Below are 20459 nucleotides of genomic sequence, written 5' to 3'. Positions count from 1 at the left end.
CAGTTTTGACTACTTTCCTAATGCATTTAGGATGCAGTACAGTATATCAGTATGAAAACCTGATGTTCTATATATTCAACTGACAGCAGTATGCTTACCCTTGTTATTTCCACAGTTAAGTATTCAAGTCACACTTGTCACACTTTTTCGTGTGTTAGAATTTGCAATTAATAGTTCTATCCACAGACAAAGCAACACTGCCACATTTTTCTACCTTGTATATAGTTCATTTTGTAACCTTTCAGCTCAACATCATTATTCCTGCCTCTGTCTAGTTGTGTCTCTGAAAAAGCTGTCTCTAGAAATTGATTTGTAAAATTGGTTCACATCTCTTTTGATTTTCTTGAGACTGAAGAGACCCCTCATACACACATTTTTATTAAATTTATTCTTAGTTTAATAGTTAGATGTAAAGATTATTTATGAAAACCTTCAGGGGAATTACACTGAAAACCACCTGAATTATACTTTGCATGATTAGTTTTGGACTTTTAATTTGTCAGACTTTTCATGAATATTATCTAATATCTATATGTGTAAATTCATCATCATGAATGAAAATTAAATCCCTGATAATTACTAAAGTATCTGTAGACTTTATCAGTAGATACTTTTGCTTTAATTTCTTAGTTCTATTGTTGGTTAGAACATAGTCTGTCAATCCACAATTTATACCATGAACACTTAATACAATAGCTTTCATTTTTTCTATATATCACACTGAGTATAGTGCTAAAATAGGGATATTTGCCCATTATTTATACAGCAATATATCTAATTAGTTCAGTATTTATGTTTTAATTCAACACAGGAACTTTTTTAACTCTACATAAGCTTTAGTAGCATATGTGTTTGCCTCTTTAAGATTCACATTCATCTTAACATGTTTCCGAAGGCTTAACAAGCCTCAAAAAAGCTTTTGAGAAAGGTACTGTATATTCGGTAACGTGAGCATTTATCTTACTTATGCTTGCTGATATACACCTCAGTGATTTGAGGTTCCTTTGTTTTCTTGTATGAATCTTCATCTTGCAACTTGCCACTGTTATTATTCATGGCTGGCTTTGCCTTCTTGACCTTTTAGGGCAGATCGTACATGTCAAAATTTAGTTCCTCTTAATGTTTAGCCCTTTTTTGAAACAGACGTCGGCCACCCTTCTGGAGTGTATTTAGTTCGCTTTCCTGTGCTTTAGATCCATCCTACTCCTTAGACAGTGTTCAGGTGTAATTGTCTGGTTAGGGTTAAGTTTTCAATAGTTTCACTCCATTGATGGTGTAATGTATTTCTCAATCTTCTCCATTCAGTTCTTAGCAGCCAACATTACTCCGTCCTTCTTTTCATCTTGTTTTTTCAGTAGTTGCACTTCAACCTGTTTCCTCATTTTTGTTTCCTGCTCAGCAATTTTACAAACGTCTTCTGACATACAGTACACATGAAATTCTTATTAATTTCTACCAACTCATCCTTAGAAACACCCATAGTTACCTTTTACAGTGACATTTCTCATTGCATGCCCTATGAGCACGTAACACCAGGATCTTCACAATGTTATATCCATGTTTTACTTTGGTATTATTTTGGCAACAGTAAGAGTTGCAATATTTAAGATGTATAGATATCTTGTCATATAATCTTTGCAGTTAATTTACTTCTGCAATACTGTAAGAAATGTTATTGTTCTTTCCAAACAAAACTCAAACCCACACACAAATATCATCAATGAACCACAGATGAAAGAGTCTCTCTGAGACAGTATTTCATAGCTCAACTATGGTATCTTAATGAATGAAAAGTTAACAAAATCTCAATTTTATTTTCATTCTACTAGTATTAATGTAATTGATATGATTAGTGGGAGCAACTATTGAAATAACTTGAGAATCTACTGACAATAATTAACACCTGGCTTGTGTCAACATTTATGGTTCTCTGGGAGTTTAAAAAAAGACACTAAGGTGTTTATTTAGTTGTGCTGGGTGTGAGACACATCATTCAAAGGAATCCCATAGTTCACCTTGGCAAATTCATTTCTGGGTAATGATTAAGTTTCATCAACAGTCCAGGAACACGGCATAAAAAGTAGGATGCAAAAAAGACAGAGGGAAAAAGAGACAGAGGGAGGAGAAAGAAATGACAAAGACAGAGAACAGAAACGAAGGGGCAGAGAGAGAAAGGAGCGAAGAGGAGAGAAGATCCTCGTCCAGATTGTCTGTAAAACACAGATTCTAGTCAAGTTTTTGAACCTTGTTAACCCCTGTCTGGGGTTTTGAAGTTGGTCAGGGCGTAGGCCTTTAGGATACCATGTCTGTAAGTTTGTAAATAGTGTACATAACTTGTATGTTTTATGTTTATGTTGAGTGTTGTTTAGTGTGTGAAATGTCATTATTAATAAATAATTGTTTAAACCTGTATGCCTGAAGTATTACTCTCAGGTGCCTCTGATTATATCAACCACTCGGGTATATTCTTAGTAAAATCTTTACAGTTTAGAGGGTAACACTGTTTAATTTAATTATTGGTGAAACCGCTAGGCCTGATTTTGATATCTATTATTTTCATAACCCCTATTTGTAACAATACGTATTACTGGGTGTAACAAATGTGTATTTTTTTACAGAAAAGGTCTGTGTGTCTGTATCTGGGAAAGAAGTGAGAAAATAAATGCAAAGTTATTTGAACTAGATAATGAATTAAAAAGTCTATCATATACAGTACATGATCCTTCTCAATTAGCACAGCCAGACAGCTATGCTATTTACCGGCTCCAAAAACAGAGCCCCTCTCTGATACCCTCCTCAAAACTGACATGTTCAAAACTCACACAGAAACCAGAACTACAGTTTCTTGGCTGGCTGGATGATTCCTTCCTTACAGTCACATAACAGAGGTTCTGCTGTCTTCTCGAACAGCAGATGTGAACTGACTCCAGACAATTCTGCTTCATGATTTAGAAACTGTCTTCTCCCAACTGGTTAGATGATTGAGGACAGCAGGTCATTCCCCACAGTTTTCTATGGAGTGTGGATCGACAAGAAGTGCCTACTGCACTTTCATAATCATAATTACAGTTTCATAATCAAGGGTCTGCAAAGATGGATTCTATAGCCCCTTGGAGAGAACCCATCTCCCTGAGGAACTCAGGAACTGAACAAGGGAATTGAACTGACAACTCAGGAGTTTTGAGGAAGCAGTCACCAAAGGTATTCACATCCAACAAACTATAAGAAAGTCATAATTTACATTAAAATTATTGATTTATGGATGAGAGGAATGGCTGATCTGGAACTACTGTCTGGGGTCCACAAGCTAAAAGCAGTGGCTCTGTGTCTAAGGACCTGCACCTGTGGCTGGAAGGTTGCCAGTTCCTATCCTGTAGCCGGCAGAGGAATCCTACTCCGTTTGGACCCCTGAGCAAGGCCCTGAACCCCAACTGCTCCAGAGGCGCCGTATAAATGGCTGACCCTGCTTCCTGACACCCAACTTCTCTCCCTGTCTGCGTGTGTGTCTTATGGAGAGCAAGCTGGTGTATGCCAAAAGATAAATTCAAGAAATTGTACATGGCCAATAAAGTGATCTTATGTTCCCACCAGGAGGAGTGTCTTCCAGGATAAAAATGCCCCTATCCACTGTATAAGTGTGGTCACACAAGGGTTTGATGATCAGGGCACTGATGATATCTGATGATAAAATTATCATAAACACCTAAATGTGTTTAGCCATAGCCTTTTCAGTCACCATACCAGTCAAGTATACTAGTCAAGTTTGCAGATGGCACCAAAATAGAAGATTAAATATTGCTACTGCACTAAGTCCAGAGAAGAGCAACCAGATACTGAACTTTTTTATTCCTGAACAGAGACAATTATAAATGGACCTGATACAAGTATACAAAATCCTCAAAGGCCCTGACAACTTCAACACAAACCACAAGACACAAGTGGAAACTCTAACGAAATTTCATTCACAACTGAGAACTGGAGCACTTCTTTACTCAAACAGGACTGTGGAACAAGATACCAGCTATTGTGTTGGAGCTGATAGCCTGGTTTCTTTTCAGAAACGGCTGGATGAGACTCATGCGTCATTTAGTTACTAACTTCCAAGTGGGCTAGATGGGCCCAATGGCCTCTCGTTTGCAACCTATGTAAGAAAGACATGGATCTTAGAGGGGAACCATATTAAATATTACACAGCAGGATCCATAGGTTACTATGGGAAACTGTGCAGCAAATTAAATTAGAAATATTTTAGTTACTGCTGTAGGTTTATTACATGAAATGTGATAAGGCTATATACCTGTATATATTATATTTCCATTAAATATAATAGTCTTCCATGTAAGAATGTAAAACTCTGTGTTAGAAACTAGACCACTGCCTTTTAAGAAACAATACTACTCTTCCCTAGAGACAGACGCCTAAGAACTAATAAACATCTTGTTCCATCTTGAGATACATGCAGACTGTAACTATGAGTTTGGATTATTCTGATTTATCTTTGATACTTAAAAAATAAACTGCTCACTACCAAAAAGCAAGGAACATCTGGTTTTCAATAAATATTAATAAAATGGTAAATCATATGGTCTAGTTAAAAAAATTACAAGAATGAGAATGGGGTTATATTTTCTTTGTTATATGATAAAATAAAAACTCTCACAATGAGGGTTTGAATAAAAAAAACATGAAAAGAAAAGACAATTCTACATTCTCCACTGGATCAAACGTTTTTCAGATGCTCTGGAAGAAGCGAGCGTGACAAGGGGTGCCGACAGTGCGGTCTCCCAGCCCGGTCGCTGCTCTGCTCTGGCGTTTTCTGTGAAGCCTGAGCCTTCTGCTGGTATGGCATGAATAGTCTGAGCAGTGAATGAAAACTGAAGTTGCTTTCAAGGCTCTCGCATTGTCTGTAACTGTCTCAGTAGAAGAAAAGAAGTGGTACTCAAGAAAATGCTTGTATACAGTAAGAGTTTGAAAATGAGCTTAGGTGTTATTTGGTTCCTTCCCTCCTTTCAAAGGCTGTCTAGGTTAACAGGTGTCTCTAAACACTCCTCTGATGGACTGGTTTTCTGTCCAAGATGCCGAAATGTAGCTCTGCTTTGTACCCTAGGTTCCAAATTACCATGCTTTTTATCCAAAATAAACAGGTTTCTGGAATACTTTTATATTTTCTTTGGCTTCAGTATGTTCTTTCAAATTTTGTTTATTTTGTTTTAATCTTTTCAGGATTTTGTATGTGAAATACAAAGAAAATGCACTTGTGAAGTAGGATACAAAGAGTGTTGCAACAGCTTTGTGAGAGCTCCTCCAAAGTTTTAAAGAGCCTGAGTGCTTATAGTTTCTAACAGAGAATTTGTTTTGATCAGTATTTTCCCCTGAGAGATGTATGCCTCTCTATTGTTTAATGAGCTATGAGATTAGCTTGTTCTGCCTGGTGTTTGAAGAATTGTATCTAGTTAAGGCCACCATCAGCAGATACGGATATTATAATGCCCTCATTCTGACAAACATCAGTTCAACATTTGCAGTGTGATTAACTTTTTAGATATTTGTTTGTAAGTTTTACCTACTTGTCTCATAATTGTGTTGTTTTTACCTTTGTTACTGAAACACAGTGAGTACACGGTTTTATCTCTTTTTGTGGCTCCATCTCAAATGTCCTTTATGAAATTTAATTCATTGAGTTTTGATTGTTTTTTCCAAGAGCTGATTGTACTTTGAATGATGCACGCACAATGGAATATTACAGCAAATTCAAACGTTTTTCACTTAGGGCAATTAAAACCTGTTCAAAAACTGTTATACTGTAAATCACTTGCTTATCTTTAATTCTAATATACAACTTTAAGAACTTCTGAACGTCTGCATCTTATGGGGATTAAGTTATTTTCCCTAAAAGTCACTTTCCTATGTTATTTCCTATGGTAAATCGGTAGTTTTTGTAGGGATCAGTTAAATCTTTCATTGCCATGTTATGCAGAAATATGGTTAATTCTGGCATCAGAACTTCTTTATTCTTGTAATTGAGCTTTGCATTTACACACTTTGTGTGTAGCAATGGCTTAAATATTATTTTGTTTATCATACTATAATATCTTGATCCACTTAATTGCAGTTGAATATGTTTTCCCAAACACTTGCACACATTTCCACTGGTCCTCATTATCACTATTGAAGTCAACAGACATAGCTGATATCTTTTGTATCATTTTCTGAAAGAAAGGAAAATATCCTAAGTGTGTACAGTATTCATCAGGCCACTACAGAAGAATAGGAAATATAAGGCAAATATAATAATACAGGCAAATATACATTTAGAATGAATTAAAAGAAAAGTGAAGGCTTTCCTTTTATAAAAGGGCTTTAAATTAAATGTCAAATACTTCAATGCATTGAAATATAAATTTAAATCTACCAATAGGAAAGGAAAGAACTATCTTGGTTTGATGAATCAACCCATAAGCACGTTACCTCTTTAAATCAAAGTATGAAATAAGATCTGATTACAAGGGAAGGGACTTTGATAGTTTAATGCTGAGACCACATGGTTATGAGGTCTGAGCAAACCATTCAGTCTTTTTTAAATTCTTCTTCAAAGGGTATGACTAAGGTCTGTTTGACAAAAGTAGTTCAAATATTCCTTTCCAGCAGCCTGTACCATAATAACATCAGTGCATACACAGATAATTTCCATTTTTATTGCAGTATATAAAAACCATTGCCAATGTAAACAGGTAAGAAAATTTTTAAAAATTGCTAGGGAGTTGAATTTCATTTGAATGTATTTGGCTGTTAAAGGATTATTCATACAAGAACATTCATTTTCATAAAATCTTCAGAATTGAGTTTTGCCTTTCACACATAAGTGTAAATTGCTGATGAAGAGGACAGGTAGCTGGAAGGCACAGCAGATGGTACAGTATATTGACAGAGCGATAATTTACAGACTGTGTCTGTAAGTGCAAGATGTGCCAAGCTACAAAGACCAGAACACCTTACACATGATGTTTCCAGAACTCCATCTCTGTCAGGAATTGTTTTACACAGCTTATGATGAAACTAAAACTCATGGCTGGGAAATTTTCAAATCAGGTTTTGGTCCTCATCTCAAAGCAAAGAGTATTTTTCCTGAGGGTAGTAACACAGATTCAGTGTGAAACTTAATTAGAAATCAGGGACTGAAGCCTTGGAGCTGCGATGCTTTCCTGCATTACAGATTGAAAACACAAGTAAAATTACCCTCAGTATGCTGGTTAGGTTTGATTCTGAAAACAAGATTACAGAAAAAATCAGGTAGAAAAGCTGTAGATGATAAATACAGCAAAAGTGAAAAGTGTGTTCTGTGTAGCTAATAGTGTGTATCTATTAGAGACACACTTTGTTTAATAAGACCCTGCACTGAGATCTGAAATCTTTCTCCTAAAGCAGTGATTGTGGTAAATCTAGCACCTCAAACTCTTAAACAAAACCTTATCTTTTATTCAAGTGGTAAGGAAACTGAATATACAGTACGTGCTACAGTGAAATTATATACCCGAAGGGTTTTCTTTTATTATTGTGATGTCCTTGTGATGTTTCATGGGACAGGTGTATGCACCGTATGTTTACCGTATGTTTATTTTTGTTTTTCTGCTTATTTATTATAATTAATAATCACCCTTCTTCAAATTCAGAACACATTTCTGCCGTTTTTTGTAGATGACAGATTGTGGACTGACTCATAGTCTCTCTCTTTCTCGTTTCATGAACCAGCATGGGGACATGGGGTGGAGAGAGGAAAGGTGCAGTGAGAGAGCAGTAAAGGAACAGTGAGGGTGCAGTGCAGGTGCAGCAAGGGTGCAGTGAGTGAGCAGTGAAGGTGCAATGAGGAAGTAGTGAGGGAACAGTGGGGGAGCAGTGAAGGTGCTGTGAGGGTGCAGCGAGGGTGCAGTGGGGGTGCAGTGAGGGTGTTGTGAGGGGGAGCAGTGGGGGAGCAGTGCAGGTGCAGTAAGGGAACAGTGAGGGTGCAGTGGGGGTGCAGTGAGGGTGTTGTGAGGGAACAGTGGGGGAACAGTGAAGGTGCAGTGAGGGTGTTGTGAGGGAACAGTGAGGGTGCAGTGAAAGTGCAGTGGGGGAGCAGTGAGGGTGTTGTGAGGGAACAGTGGGGGAGCAGTGAAGGTGCAGTGAGGGAGCAGTGAGATGGCTAAGAAAGTTTAATGTTACAGAGACCCAAAATATTATATCCAGGCAGAAAGTCTGTTCAGCACCTCAGGCATATGTGTCCTGGAATCATAGATCATTTTAGTTGCTTAAGAAATACAAGACCTGGGAATAATTCTTCAGCGCAGGAGAAAAATGCTGCATACAGTTTCTTTTAAAAATCTCAGAAGGTGAGAATGGCTTGTTTTTTTTTCCCAAAAAGCAATTTTATAGAGAAATGAAAAGAGAGCAAAACCTGACGTGTACATATTGAAGTCTGTAGCTTTGCCTCTGGCTTGCTTGAAGGAAGGTTGAGGGGTGTTTCAGACGAGCAACAAAGCTTTCCCTTTCTTGTAACTTATGGTTATCCAGCAGGAAACACTTATGAAACTTGACTTTTGTGTCACAGTTCACCTGTGATCATAAATGAATGAACTTCAAGCATGTGAACTGGACTGGCGGCACTAGTTTCAGTCTTACTCTCATCTGCAATTTGCCCCAGTCCCAAATCAATGTCTTGCTCATAACTTTTCATGGATTCAAAGAATTATGAAACAGTTGACTTGACAGTCTGAACACAAGACTTGCAGGAAACTAATATCACATTTTAAGAGAATTCATGACAATGTGTTCAAAATAAATTAATTGTACTTCAGGGAAGAACAGCCACATTATAAATGTATTTAGAGACTTATTGTGACTAATTGTGAAAAATCATACTAATTCACATTTTCAAAATACTGTAGCTAATATATGTATATCTTGTTCTATCTTTTCTTTGAAGAAAACATATATTATGTTATTTATACTGTATGTAAGAAGTAGTACTTTAGAATACAGATCTTAAAAGGGCAGATTTAATTTGATTTTTATCCAGGTTATAATTATAGGGCCAGAATTTTAAGTTGAAGCATTTTAAGAATACATAGCCAGCACTGCTGTCAGCTGCAGTAACCTACAATATGTTAATGTTAACGAATTCAAATATGAGTGTTGGAATTTAAGGTTATTTAATAATGAATGCAAAAGCTCACTTCTTAAAAGACAAAAAATATTTAAAAATCTAAAATTTACCATCCAGGTGGTTTTGCTAGCTAGAATAAAGTCAGTAATCTAAAGGTTAAGGAACAATTTCAATAATGTGCCTTTGATATTTAAAAGAGTTGTTCCACACAAGAAACGCTAATGTAACCATGCCATGTACAGTTTCCGCAGGCACAGCAGTGTTGTTAAAATGGGACTTCCAGAAAGAAGATTTTTTAAACCTCCTGTTTCTGCTTGAGTGATGAATGCTTTCAGAAATAGGTTATGCATGATTTACTTACAACTGTACTGTAAGCTACAGAATGCATTTACATGCTATATGTCTGCTGAAGCCAAGATAAAAAAAATACATCACTCTATCGATGGAGATGCAATACAGAAGACCTTTCTTTGTCAAACAGAGTAGTCTCTGTATTTTCTTATCTAAAATTTGTGACAATGGGTTTTCATAAGTGAAACTGATAGGACCTTGTTGCTCATCCCGGGAAGGCTGCTTCAGGGGCACAGCCTGGAGTGCTCTTGGGTGCATGTGAAAACAGGTGAGGGGTAGGACACTTGCTGGCTGGATGTCATGATGTTACTGCTGTGTTTCTGGAGTCCCAAAGACTGTAGGTATGCTGATTTGGTTCCAGACAGTGAATCCTGTCAGACTGGAAGTGCAGCTGCTATTTTTTATTTTAGCTATGATATCATTTCAATTTCAATATAAGTACCATCAGCTTAGAATAGGATTTACTGAAGCCTGGAGGAAATACAGATTTGCCTCCTGCATGTCATTTTCTGACGTGGGAGGATCTAACTGTGGAGCTGGTGTCAGCCTTCAGAGGTCCTTTCTGGGGGAAGCAATTAGGTAAAGTAATAAGAAGCAAGCACCCTCTGCACTTACGTGCCATGTGAAAATACTGTAGAGTATATTTCAGGGTCTTTCGATGTGCCAGGAACATTCATCACAAATGACAGTGCCGTGTGCAGAAAACCATGGAAAGAGAATCTTACATTCAACCATGTATTGCAGAAGATAATTCTCATGAAAAGAGGTGGCATGAACCAGCCTTTACAGATCAGAGCCAATCAGCCATGTTTAGAAAGGTGATCTTTTTGTATCCATTCTAGTCTAAGAAAAAGCAGATTATCATTTACCAATTTTAGTTGTTCTTTTATTTACTTTTCCCCTTCAATATCACTGATTTGCTGATGTAAATGAGTCACTATTGAGATAGATTAAACAATAAAAATATATCAGGATGTTTTAGACAAGAAGTTAGTCAGTATTTGAAGTGGCTGGAATAGAATTGTAAGCTACAATACCTGTGGATTGTTAATCAAGGTGGTGTGGTGGTGCCGCGGTCAGCTTTGCTGCCTCTCAGGGCTCCAGCTCTGGGTTCAGCTCCCAGGATGCTGTCTGTGTGAGTGTGTGTGTCTGTGTGTGTCCATGTTTGTATCTGTGTGAGTGTGTGTGTCCATGTGTGTGTCTGTGTGAGTGTGTGTCTGTGTGTGTCCATGTTTGTGTCTGTGTGAGTGTGTGTGTCCATGTTTGTATCTGTGTGAGTGTGTGTGTCTGTGTGTGTCCATCGTTGTGTCTGTGTGAGTGTGTGTGTCTGTGCGTGTCCATGTTTGTGTCTGTGTGAGTGTGTGTGTCTGTGTGTGTCCATCTTTGTGTCTGTGTTGGTGTCCGTGTGAGTGTGTGTGTGGAGTTTGTGTGGAGTTTGTGTCTGTGTCTGTGTCTGTGTCTGTGTGGAGTTAGTGTGCTCTCCCCATATCTGCATGGGTTTCCTCCAGGTGCTCCAGTTTCCTCCCACAGTCCAGCAGGACATGCTGGGTTCTAGGAAAACTGGCTGTGGTGTGAGTGTGTCCGTGTTTGTCTCTGTATTGGTGTCTGTGTGAGTGTTTGTGTCTGTGTGAGTGTTTATGTCCATGTGAGTGTGTATGTCTGTGTGTGTCGGTGTTTGTGTGTTAGTGTCTGTGTGAGTGTTTATGTCCATGTGACTGTGTATGTCTGTGTGTGTCTGTCTTTGTGTATTAGTGTCCGTGTTGGTGTCTGTGTGAGTGTGTGTGTCCGTGTTTGTGTCCATGTTGGTGTCTGTGTGTTTGTATTTGTGTTGGTTGCTTTATGTCTGTGTGTGTGTGTCCGTGTTGTGTGTGTGTGTGTGTGTGTGTGTGTGTGTGTGTGTGTGTGTGTGTGTGTCTGTATGTGTGCCCTGTGATGGACAGGCTCTGACTCCCTTGGCATCATGAATTGGAAGAAGCTCTTGGAACATGAATGGCTGCGTTAGGGTTAGAAATTCTATGCCACTGTGCCACCTAGTTTAGTAAAACACCTTATATGAACGGTTTGTTGCAAGTGTTTGTCTTTGCTAAAATAAATCTAAACAGTCAATAAACCAACAGTCACTTATTTCTTAATATTGTTGCTGTATAAACAATATTCAAAAACAGCATTTAAGCAGGAGATGAGCACCATCTGGCTCCCATTACTCCCTTGTTAGAGTGCAGCGAGTGTTGAGGCACGAAGTGCTCTGACCTGTCGTTGCTGTGTGCCTGTCTGCTTGGCAGGAGAAGGAGCTGCTGGGGCGAATTGCGGAGCTGCAGGAGGAAGTGCGCCGCAGGGAGCACCACATCGCCGAGCTGGACAAGGAGATCCAAGCTCTGCACGAGAACATCAGCACGCTCACCAAGGAGCTGGAGCTCAAGGGCAGGGAGGTGCTCAAGATCCGCAGCGAAGCCAACCAGCAGATCAGGTGATCACCAGATCAGCAGAACAGCTCCGTGGCTAACTGGATTACATCTGTAGTGCTCTCCTTGTCTGAGGGAAAACACACAGCACCACCCTTGAAGTTTCAAAGTAAAATGTTAACAGAAAATATTATGTACTGTAATTCAGAGAGAACTTTTTCAGCAGTTTGATTTCCATCTTTCAAAGGTTTGTTTCATTCATTTTGGGTGGTCATTTTATGCTTATATTTAATAATTGAGTGTTTTTTTATCAAAGCATATCATCTTAATCCTGAGACTTTATTTTAAGATTTTTTATAATTTAGTATTTAAAAAAAATGAAAAACATACACAGGGGGAACAGAACTCCTAAGCGGCTTGTGAGGTAAACAAGGTCAAATGAGTCCTGTAGCTTGGAAGGCACTTGTTCAAATGCCAGTTTTGTCTCTTGCTGACTCTGGTAAGAGCTGCTAGAAGCAGGGCAGGACTGTCCCAGTGTTTGTGCAATGAAGACAGTAGGAGAACCATTGACCTGCCTTTCAGAGTGACCTGACACTTCCCGAGCACTTGCAGGACTTGATGATGTCAGCTGTGTGTTTCTGTCCTGCAGATGATACACACTGCACTGTACTTTTCACACTCAGCGTCCAGGGTATACTGCATATACTTATTCATGATAGGAAAGGATTCAGGCAGCTTGGCAACTGGGAACTAGCCAGCCTATGAAAATATGAGTAATCCATGACATATTTATATTATGTCTTCAGAGAAAGAGAGTGAATTCAGTTTATTTAAAAAAAAAAACAGAAGACAGGATTCTGTTATATAACCAGACATACACTTGATATCTTATATTTTCCCCATGAATCTTGCATCGATGCATTGATGTTTCAATCATTTTGCTTTAATTAATAATATATGTAGAGATTTGAATATCAGAAGGTGAACTTTGTGAGAGATAGTTGAACAAATAATTGAGTATTTATGCAAATAAGATTGCATACAATATTCTGTTACCATTAAACATGCATTTCTCTTTATATGCAACAATTATGCAATATTTTATTCTACAATGATATACAAGAAACACTTTCATTAAAAAATCATTGCAAGGGTCAAATTAAAGTACTATCACCAAATCTTATACAATTAAGGTAAGGTATCTGCTGTTGGCCATGTTTGCTCCATATATTTGGAAGTAGTGAGAGGTTTGTGAGTGGTTTACATGAGATAAAAGGTGACAGACCCATAGTGCACAAAGAAGAGCAAATTCACTGTAAAAAAACAAATCAATAAATAAATAGATTAAAGTGTTTTTACTTATAAAATGGATTGATATCCTTCCTCAGCAACTGACATATAAATTATGAATGTACTTCATGGGAATACAGTAACAAAAAAGGGAAGAATAAAAATGTACTGAATATTTCATGAAAGACATCACATTTCAGCTGAGGTACCCATGGCTGTTATACAGTATATGCTGTATTTATTGTAACTAGCTGTAGTTCAGATACTCCAGGGTTGTACAGTGTATCTGTGTAGCAATTTAACTGAGTGTTCTTTTAACAGGGTTCATGAACAGGAACTGACCAAGAAACACGAGAAGGACCTGAGCGAGATGTCAATGGTTCACATGCGTGAGACACAGAACATGCTGTCAGATTTCAACAAGGCTCAAGAGCTCTTGAAGGACAAGATCTCCGCCTTACAGATCCTGTATGTTGTTTCCCCGTGTCTCATGCTAGTGCACGTGTGTGGGGCAGTGTGAATGTGTAATTACGTAACCAAAAGGCAGCAGGCTGCAGGGCACACAACATGGAAAAAATGTGGAGACACACAGAGAGCAGCTCTGAAGGAAAAGAGAACTGTGGAGAAGCTCTAGATTCCCACGGCAGGAGACTGTGCCTCAGGTGTTGTCATCCTGGACCCCCCTTTACACCCAGGCTTGTCTGTCCTTCTTTCAGAGCGGTTTGCACTTCCTCTGTTCCTGCAGATTGCACCTCCTCTGTTCCTGCAGTTTGCACTGCCTCTGTTCCTGCAGTTTGCACTGCCTCTGTTCCTGCAGATTGCACCTCCTCTGTTCCTGCAGTTTGCTCTGCCTCTGTGCCTGCAGATTGCACTGCCTCTGTTCCTGCAGATTGCACTGCCTCTGCTGATCAAAAGCCAGCGGATTGTTTTATTGATACTGTTTGAAAGGCCTGGTGTTGATACCGTCATTCATCAGAGCTTGGTGGGAGATGAGGAATTTTAAGTCTTGTTACTGTGACAAACTGAAACATATTGATATATATTGTTTTTACCCTACAGCTGAAAACTGTAGGGTCTCTGTGTCTATAGGAAAACAAGTCACTCTTTTATTCTCTTGTGCTATTACATGCGTAAGACAGAAAGCAAATCTAGAATTGTTTTAGGCACATATATTAAATATGAGACTAATTATTTATAGATAACAGGGGTGAATTTGTTTTAATCCCACATATAATTACATCGAAAACTCATTGACCAAATGAAAATATGCATTTATATTAGTTTCACGAAAACAAAGCAAATTGAACAGATGATGAGGCTACATCTGGAGCACTGGGAATGAATTTCTGAAGGAGTGACCTATTTTCCCTTCACTTGAATGAGAGCACCATCTAGGCACTGTACAAGCTACTGCACAGCTTGTGATAAAAATAGCGATGCTCTGACGCACGGATTTAATGAAATCCACTCAATTCTCAATTACACCTTTGTAAATGCCAAAAGGATCTTGGTTTTATATTTTTGTAACATTCTGTTCATATCCCATAGCTTTCACTTAAGATAGTGGTGGATCAGGGAAGGATAAATTCCACACAAATATAGTGCAGCCTTGAGAGGGTTTAGGTTACTATTAAATGGAAAGTAAAATTGTTGTGTCTAGGTTGCTATTAATTGGAAAGTAAAAATTGTTTTCAATTACTGTAAGTAAGACGTTTTGCTTGCCAGTGTAATAGAAGAGGGAATACAGCACAAGGCAATTAAAATCTGAAGTGAAACATAGTTCTAATAGAACACTCTGTGATTATTTTTATCCTTCATTAACTTACCTTTGAAATTTGTTTTTTCATTAAATATGCTGAGGGTTATATTTCCCCAAATGCTGACATTATACCTAATTGACGTCTTTCCACTAGTTTGCTGTGTTTGAAAAAAATGTTTTTTGTTTCACAAGGCCGTAGTTTTAAGGTTAGTTTGTTTTCCAGCACTGATGACGACTTTCTGTTTTTAGCAATATTGTTTTGAAATACATAAAGCTCATTATGTTTACTGTGCATGATTTAATGCCCAGCAGCATTGATGACATTTAAGACATTTGCTTCTTAGATACAATGCAAGTCTTACAGCTTTCAGTTGCTTAGTAATTGAACATATTTGTACTATTTATTTTTATTATACACCACCTGATTTGGAGTTAATTTCAGTCTTGTATCATAGCAAAGAATGAGTAGATGTACAGTACACAGACTCATCTGACCCACCCCTCCATTCAGCCATTCATCCTTTTAGGCAGTATTTTTTATTATTTGTCCTGAATGAAAATTGGTTATTGTCTGCCATTATATGGCATGCTATTTTTAAATAATTTGCATTTTTGTCTTAATTGTCTTAATTGTTTTCCTGTGTTACTTTACAGAGTATAGCCCCTGTGAGAACCTAATGGCAACATAAAATTCAAATAGTCACAAATCAAACTGGCACCAAAGTACACCTATTTTTACTATTACTGAATTATAGTGACAACTGGCATTTGTAGTCCTACCAATTTGGACTAAACACTGCTTTCAGATTGACATAAATGAGTAGTTATACTGAATCTAGACAGCCCACTGTTCATCATTGAGCTTGTGAATTGCCCAGTGCCTAGTTACTGTGTCTTTCTCCACAAGGGAAAAGAGCTGCACTAAGCCTAGCCTCTAACAGAGTTATTGGAAACGGCTTTATCTTTCACAAATGGTCCTTCAGGACCAAAGATGCTCATTGAAATATACTATTAAGTCTGTTTATACAGTGTGGTCATTTTATTTTTTTTTCATTAACTTCTGAGTCTTTAAAACAGCCACTTGAATATGTGCAGTACACAGGCTTCCAGTAGTGTGTACTTTTTTGTAGAATCTAAATGATTAATCTTTAGGTCATTATATTTTCAGTGCAGGTAAACGGAGGAAAATTGTTCACTAAACAACACAACACCTTGACAACACCTTGCAGCAATCGATTAATGTGCTAGGATATTGAATTGAGACATATTGTTGCATTGCACAGATATTACTGAATGCTTGACAACATTTTTTTTGTTCTACCTTTTCAGGTTAGAAGGCACAGAGGAGAAATTTAGGAACCGAGAGAGCAGGCCAGAGGATTTGCAGTTAATTGCAGAGTTGAAGGAAATGGTGTCTGAGAGGGAGTCGCTTGTGAAGAAGCTTGTTGTAAGTCTTGCTTTCTGTCGAATTCTGAAAGGCGCAGGACAGAAAGACTGCTTCACCTGAGGTATCCAGAAGCCCCGATCCATAATTCCTCTTATTGATACTGCGCAGTGCCTGCTTGGGAGATCACATTTCATTATCTGTAAACACTCCTAACTCCCCTTGTGCTCATTCAGGGAATATAATGTCTCATGTTCTCACATTTCTCCTAAAAATAATTGAATATGAATACATATTCTTGCCTCACTGATATGATCCAAACTAAAAAGCAAAATATCTTTGTTAATGGCATGTAACATTCCACATTTCATGTCATGTCGCATATTTAAGTAGTATTGCATTCCCAGATTATTTTCAGATCACGCCAATGTCTACTGACATAAATTAAGTAAAGGTTTATTCCATGCTGAACATTCATAAATGGTATAAATGACATTCATAAATGAATTTTGCCAGTAAGTAAGGTATCTGAGTCTCTGTGACTGGGATTACCCATGGGGCACTGCGCAGGCGGCACCGGAGAACCTCGGTCAGGTGGGCTTCAGTGATTGTTGTCGACAAGCGTGGCCCCTGATCTTGCAGGGAGGACAGTGAAAGGCAACCAGACACAGCTCATGTGTACTTTACTGAGGAGCCACAGAATCTCAAGTAGCCAACAACTCAGCAGCAGGAGTGACAGAAGAGCGAGTCTCTTTCACCCTGTGCTACCGCAAGGACTGCAGACATTAGCACAGCCAAGTAGTAGAACGGGAACCGGCCATTCTACTTGTAATGAAAAAAAAATCTTCTGGGGCTTGGATTTAAGAAAGTGCATAGGATTTTAAAAAGTTTTTCAGTTTACTTGAAAAACATATTCAGTATAGTATGAATTACAGTTTGAGGGACATGATTGGTACATGCACAGCTTCAGGATTTCATATATTTAAATAAAAAACATATTGTAACATTCTTTTTGGTTTTGTGAGGTAATGTACTGTGCACTGTAAATGTTACCTGATTTAGATTCAAACAAGCCTGTTCATTTCTTGTCAGTATTCGAGTCTCCTGTGGCACAGGGTGATTTCCATCTTCTTTATTGTCTGTCATGATAGTCTCTGGGGTGAACTTATCCTGAAGCTAGACGATGAAGCAACAAAGGATCTATTACACAGTCCTGACAAAATAGTTTTAAACACTGTCTGTTTTAATAACCACATGCATTTCTTTGTTGCACTAATTTCCAGTCCTTTAGAAATCTTTAGTTTTGCTAATACAAATTGTCTAATGGAAATAGAGAACCCCATTTTTAGTCCCCTTAGAAGGCTTGCTTAAATGCACAATTTCAGAGAATAGAAATTCACTAATAATCTTTCATACTGGTATTTGCAACTATACGGCAAAGATACAGCAGCTCCTGTTACTGCACAACGTAAAAGCCCTCAATGCTTTGGACAGTATTTCTAAAGCACTTATAGCCTTGTGAGAGAAGGGTTGGAAAGGCTGTGCCAGCTTCTGTCTGAGCTATTTCGTCAGTGGACTGGCCCAAAACTGCATTAAAGAAGGCCCTGTTACACTTTACTGCTGATCTTAATTACATGTTGTGTGTACATGTCTGCTTTTTCATTTATGGAATTATAATCACTGCTTGTAGTTCATGAATTGAACTGTGTTTTATCTTTTGTTGTGGACAGGATGACAAGAAGTTTTATCAGCTGGAACTGGTGAACAGAGAGACTAATTTTAACAAAGTATTTAATACAAGCCCCAATGTTGGTGTTATCAACCCCCTCATAAAGGTAAGTAATGATTAATCACACTTAAGGATATTGCAGTCTTTCTTAACTAATTGAAACTTGTCAAATCTGAATTGTTTGAATCAGATTTGAAATAAACTATATGCTAATTTCTTAAAAAACAATGATATTCCTGTCTTAAAATTCCATTTAGAAATGGGTGTGTTACACACAAAGATCTCAGGAGTATTGATTTTCTTTCAAAGACAATCTGCCTCTAGAAGCTGAGACTGATTTGACTCAACTACAAGCAAGGGGCTTTCTGAATGCAGGGGTCAGACCTGATCCAGCTGCCAGTTTAAGCAAGTTAAGATGACAGATCATTGAGCTTGAGAGAAGCACTCAAAGGGAATTCCTTTCTAAGGAAGCCATTTACTAGAGTTCTGGAGCACATCCTGCACATCTGGGGATTTCCAGGAACCTCAATGCACCATGGGGGGATTGTTTTGTGTACTGTTATAATGTAAATGACGCAACCTTGAGAAAGTGGAATGAGTCCCTTTGCATGTCCAAAGTGTTATGTTTATCCCTTTTTTAAGTTTTGTAACCTGAGCTTCCAGACATTTTGTCCAGTGTAACCTCTGTTGTCTTTTTTTTGTTGATCTATCCAGACATTAAAATCTACTTTGCTTTCCAAGCCACCAAGCATCCTATTTAGCTATTTTCTGCTAAATCAAAATGAAAGATTGCCGTTAATGTAAGTTTTACACTTTGAGGAGCAATACCACTTCAATTGTAAAAAAAGACCCGTTTTCAGATATGGTTTGAAATGACAAGTTAATTTTCTTAGTTTTCCCAATCCGTCTTTTTTTTCTTTTATGTAGCAAAAGAAAAAGAATGACAAATCAGCAAACAGATTCATCAGTGCTCCCAATCTAAGTGCGCTGGAACCAGCAGGGACGGGAAACGGGTGTGCCCAGCCTGCCCGCCTAGAGCCAATCCCCAACTCCCCTATTCACGACCTTGAGTTCAACAGTAGCAAACCTCTGCCCCAACCAACACCTCCGAAAGAGCCCAAGAAAGTTCTGAGGTGAGCCACACCTCGTCATAAAGACTAGCACCAGAGTAAACGTGAAATAAAGACATGAGAACATCCAGCCTTACCCTATTTTAAATTCTTTCTGGAGTGGACGTGTCTACGCTGTGACACAAAACAGTGTAAGCTTTATAAGTACTGTTCTGCTGAAGTGAAAATCACAGTATCCCTTTTTTTAGCCCTTTGTAAAGTAAGGTTGATTTTAACATTTCCAGTTCCCCTTGTTATACAGCTGTCTCTAAGTCATTTCCAGCTTCGGTAATAAATTAATTTCCCTGCCTCCTGAGCCTGGTAGTTAAAAAAAGCAATTAACTTTAATAGAGATGTGCGCTTCAATGCTCTTGTTTGGAAGGCAAGATGTTTTTGTCTTGCCTGTCAGTTCCTTGTGGGATAATAGTTTTATGCACATCCCAGGATAGATATAAAATTGGAAAAGGGGATATTGCTGTTTTGTTCTATCATTCTCAATTAAACATGTATGAAGTTTCAGTTTGTCTGAACTCCTATATAAAGGTATTAGGTTGACCAAATGGCATTGGAATGCAAAAAGACACATGTTGTTCCATTAGTGGGAAAGTCACAAGCTAAATGTCTGCATGGTGTTTTTGTTGTTTGTTTTTGGTTTTGTTTTCTTTGTTTTACTTAGCCCATGGGAGCATAGTCTTCTCTGATCTACTATATCAAAACACCTGCGGCATCAGCTAAATGTATTTGGGATACTGTGCACAGAAATAACATGAAACATTTTTGTTAATAAGAAAATATGGTGTTAGGAAAAATATAAATGGTGAGTACCCATCTAAAAAATGTAGGTATTTGTCCACATGGGTTGTAGTCTCCTTAAAGATTTTAGGACAGTGTGGGCTATGAGTGCCTTTTTCAGTTCTCATCTGGGAGGCAATGGGAGCATCAGAACTCTTTTCCCTTCATGTGTATAGCTGAGCAGTCTCTTGTATCAGACACACATACACATATAGTACAGTAGCTCATTGCAATACTCAGCATTGCTGAAACAGCTGCTCCTGCCACAGCTCATGGCCATAACCTCACAGAAGATCAGGGCAACTAGGAAAGGAAAGGTTCTGTAAAAATATCTACATAGATTACTTTACTAAAATAGTCCTAAAAACATTTCTAGTTACTTCTGTCCGCATTGTTCCCTGGTACATAATAAATAATTGTGGCTAAAGAAGTGTATATATATATGTATATATATATAAAATGAGTGTATTTATGAACAACCTTGTTTACCATCCCAGCCCACTG

At 38.1% G+C, this 20459-nt stretch overlaps 1 protein-coding gene across 4 annotated transcripts in view; it reads left to right on the top strand.

Moving 5' to 3' along the window:
* fam184ab (family with sequence similarity 184 member Ab) overlaps positions 1-20459 on the top strand; it is a 131767-nt gene that overhangs the window by 94121 nt on the left and 17187 nt on the right. For 2 of the 4 annotated variants that reach the window (XM_006626423.3, XM_015359153.2), the window contains 5 exons: positions 11773-11957; positions 13504-13650; positions 16271-16388; positions 18056-18160; positions 18982-19187. In XM_006626423.3, the coding sequence (XP_006626486.2) occupies positions 11773-11957; positions 13504-13650; positions 16271-16388; positions 18056-18160; positions 18982-19187 (761 nt within the window). Of the gene's footprint in view, positions 1-11772; positions 11958-13503; positions 13651-16270; positions 16389-18055; positions 18161-18768; positions 18874-18981; positions 19188-20459 lie in introns of those variants that run through there. The other 2 variants (XM_015359168.2, XM_015359175.2) reach the window with 2 other exon arrangements.

This window comes from Lepisosteus oculatus, chromosome 2 (genome assembly GCF_040954835.1).
Source record: "Lepisosteus oculatus isolate fLepOcu1 chromosome 2, fLepOcu1.hap2, whole genome shotgun sequence".
Lineage (NCBI taxonomy): Eukaryota > Metazoa > Chordata > Actinopteri > Semionotiformes > Lepisosteidae > Lepisosteus > Lepisosteus oculatus.
This window is presented reverse-complemented; position numbering and strand designations above follow the sequence as displayed.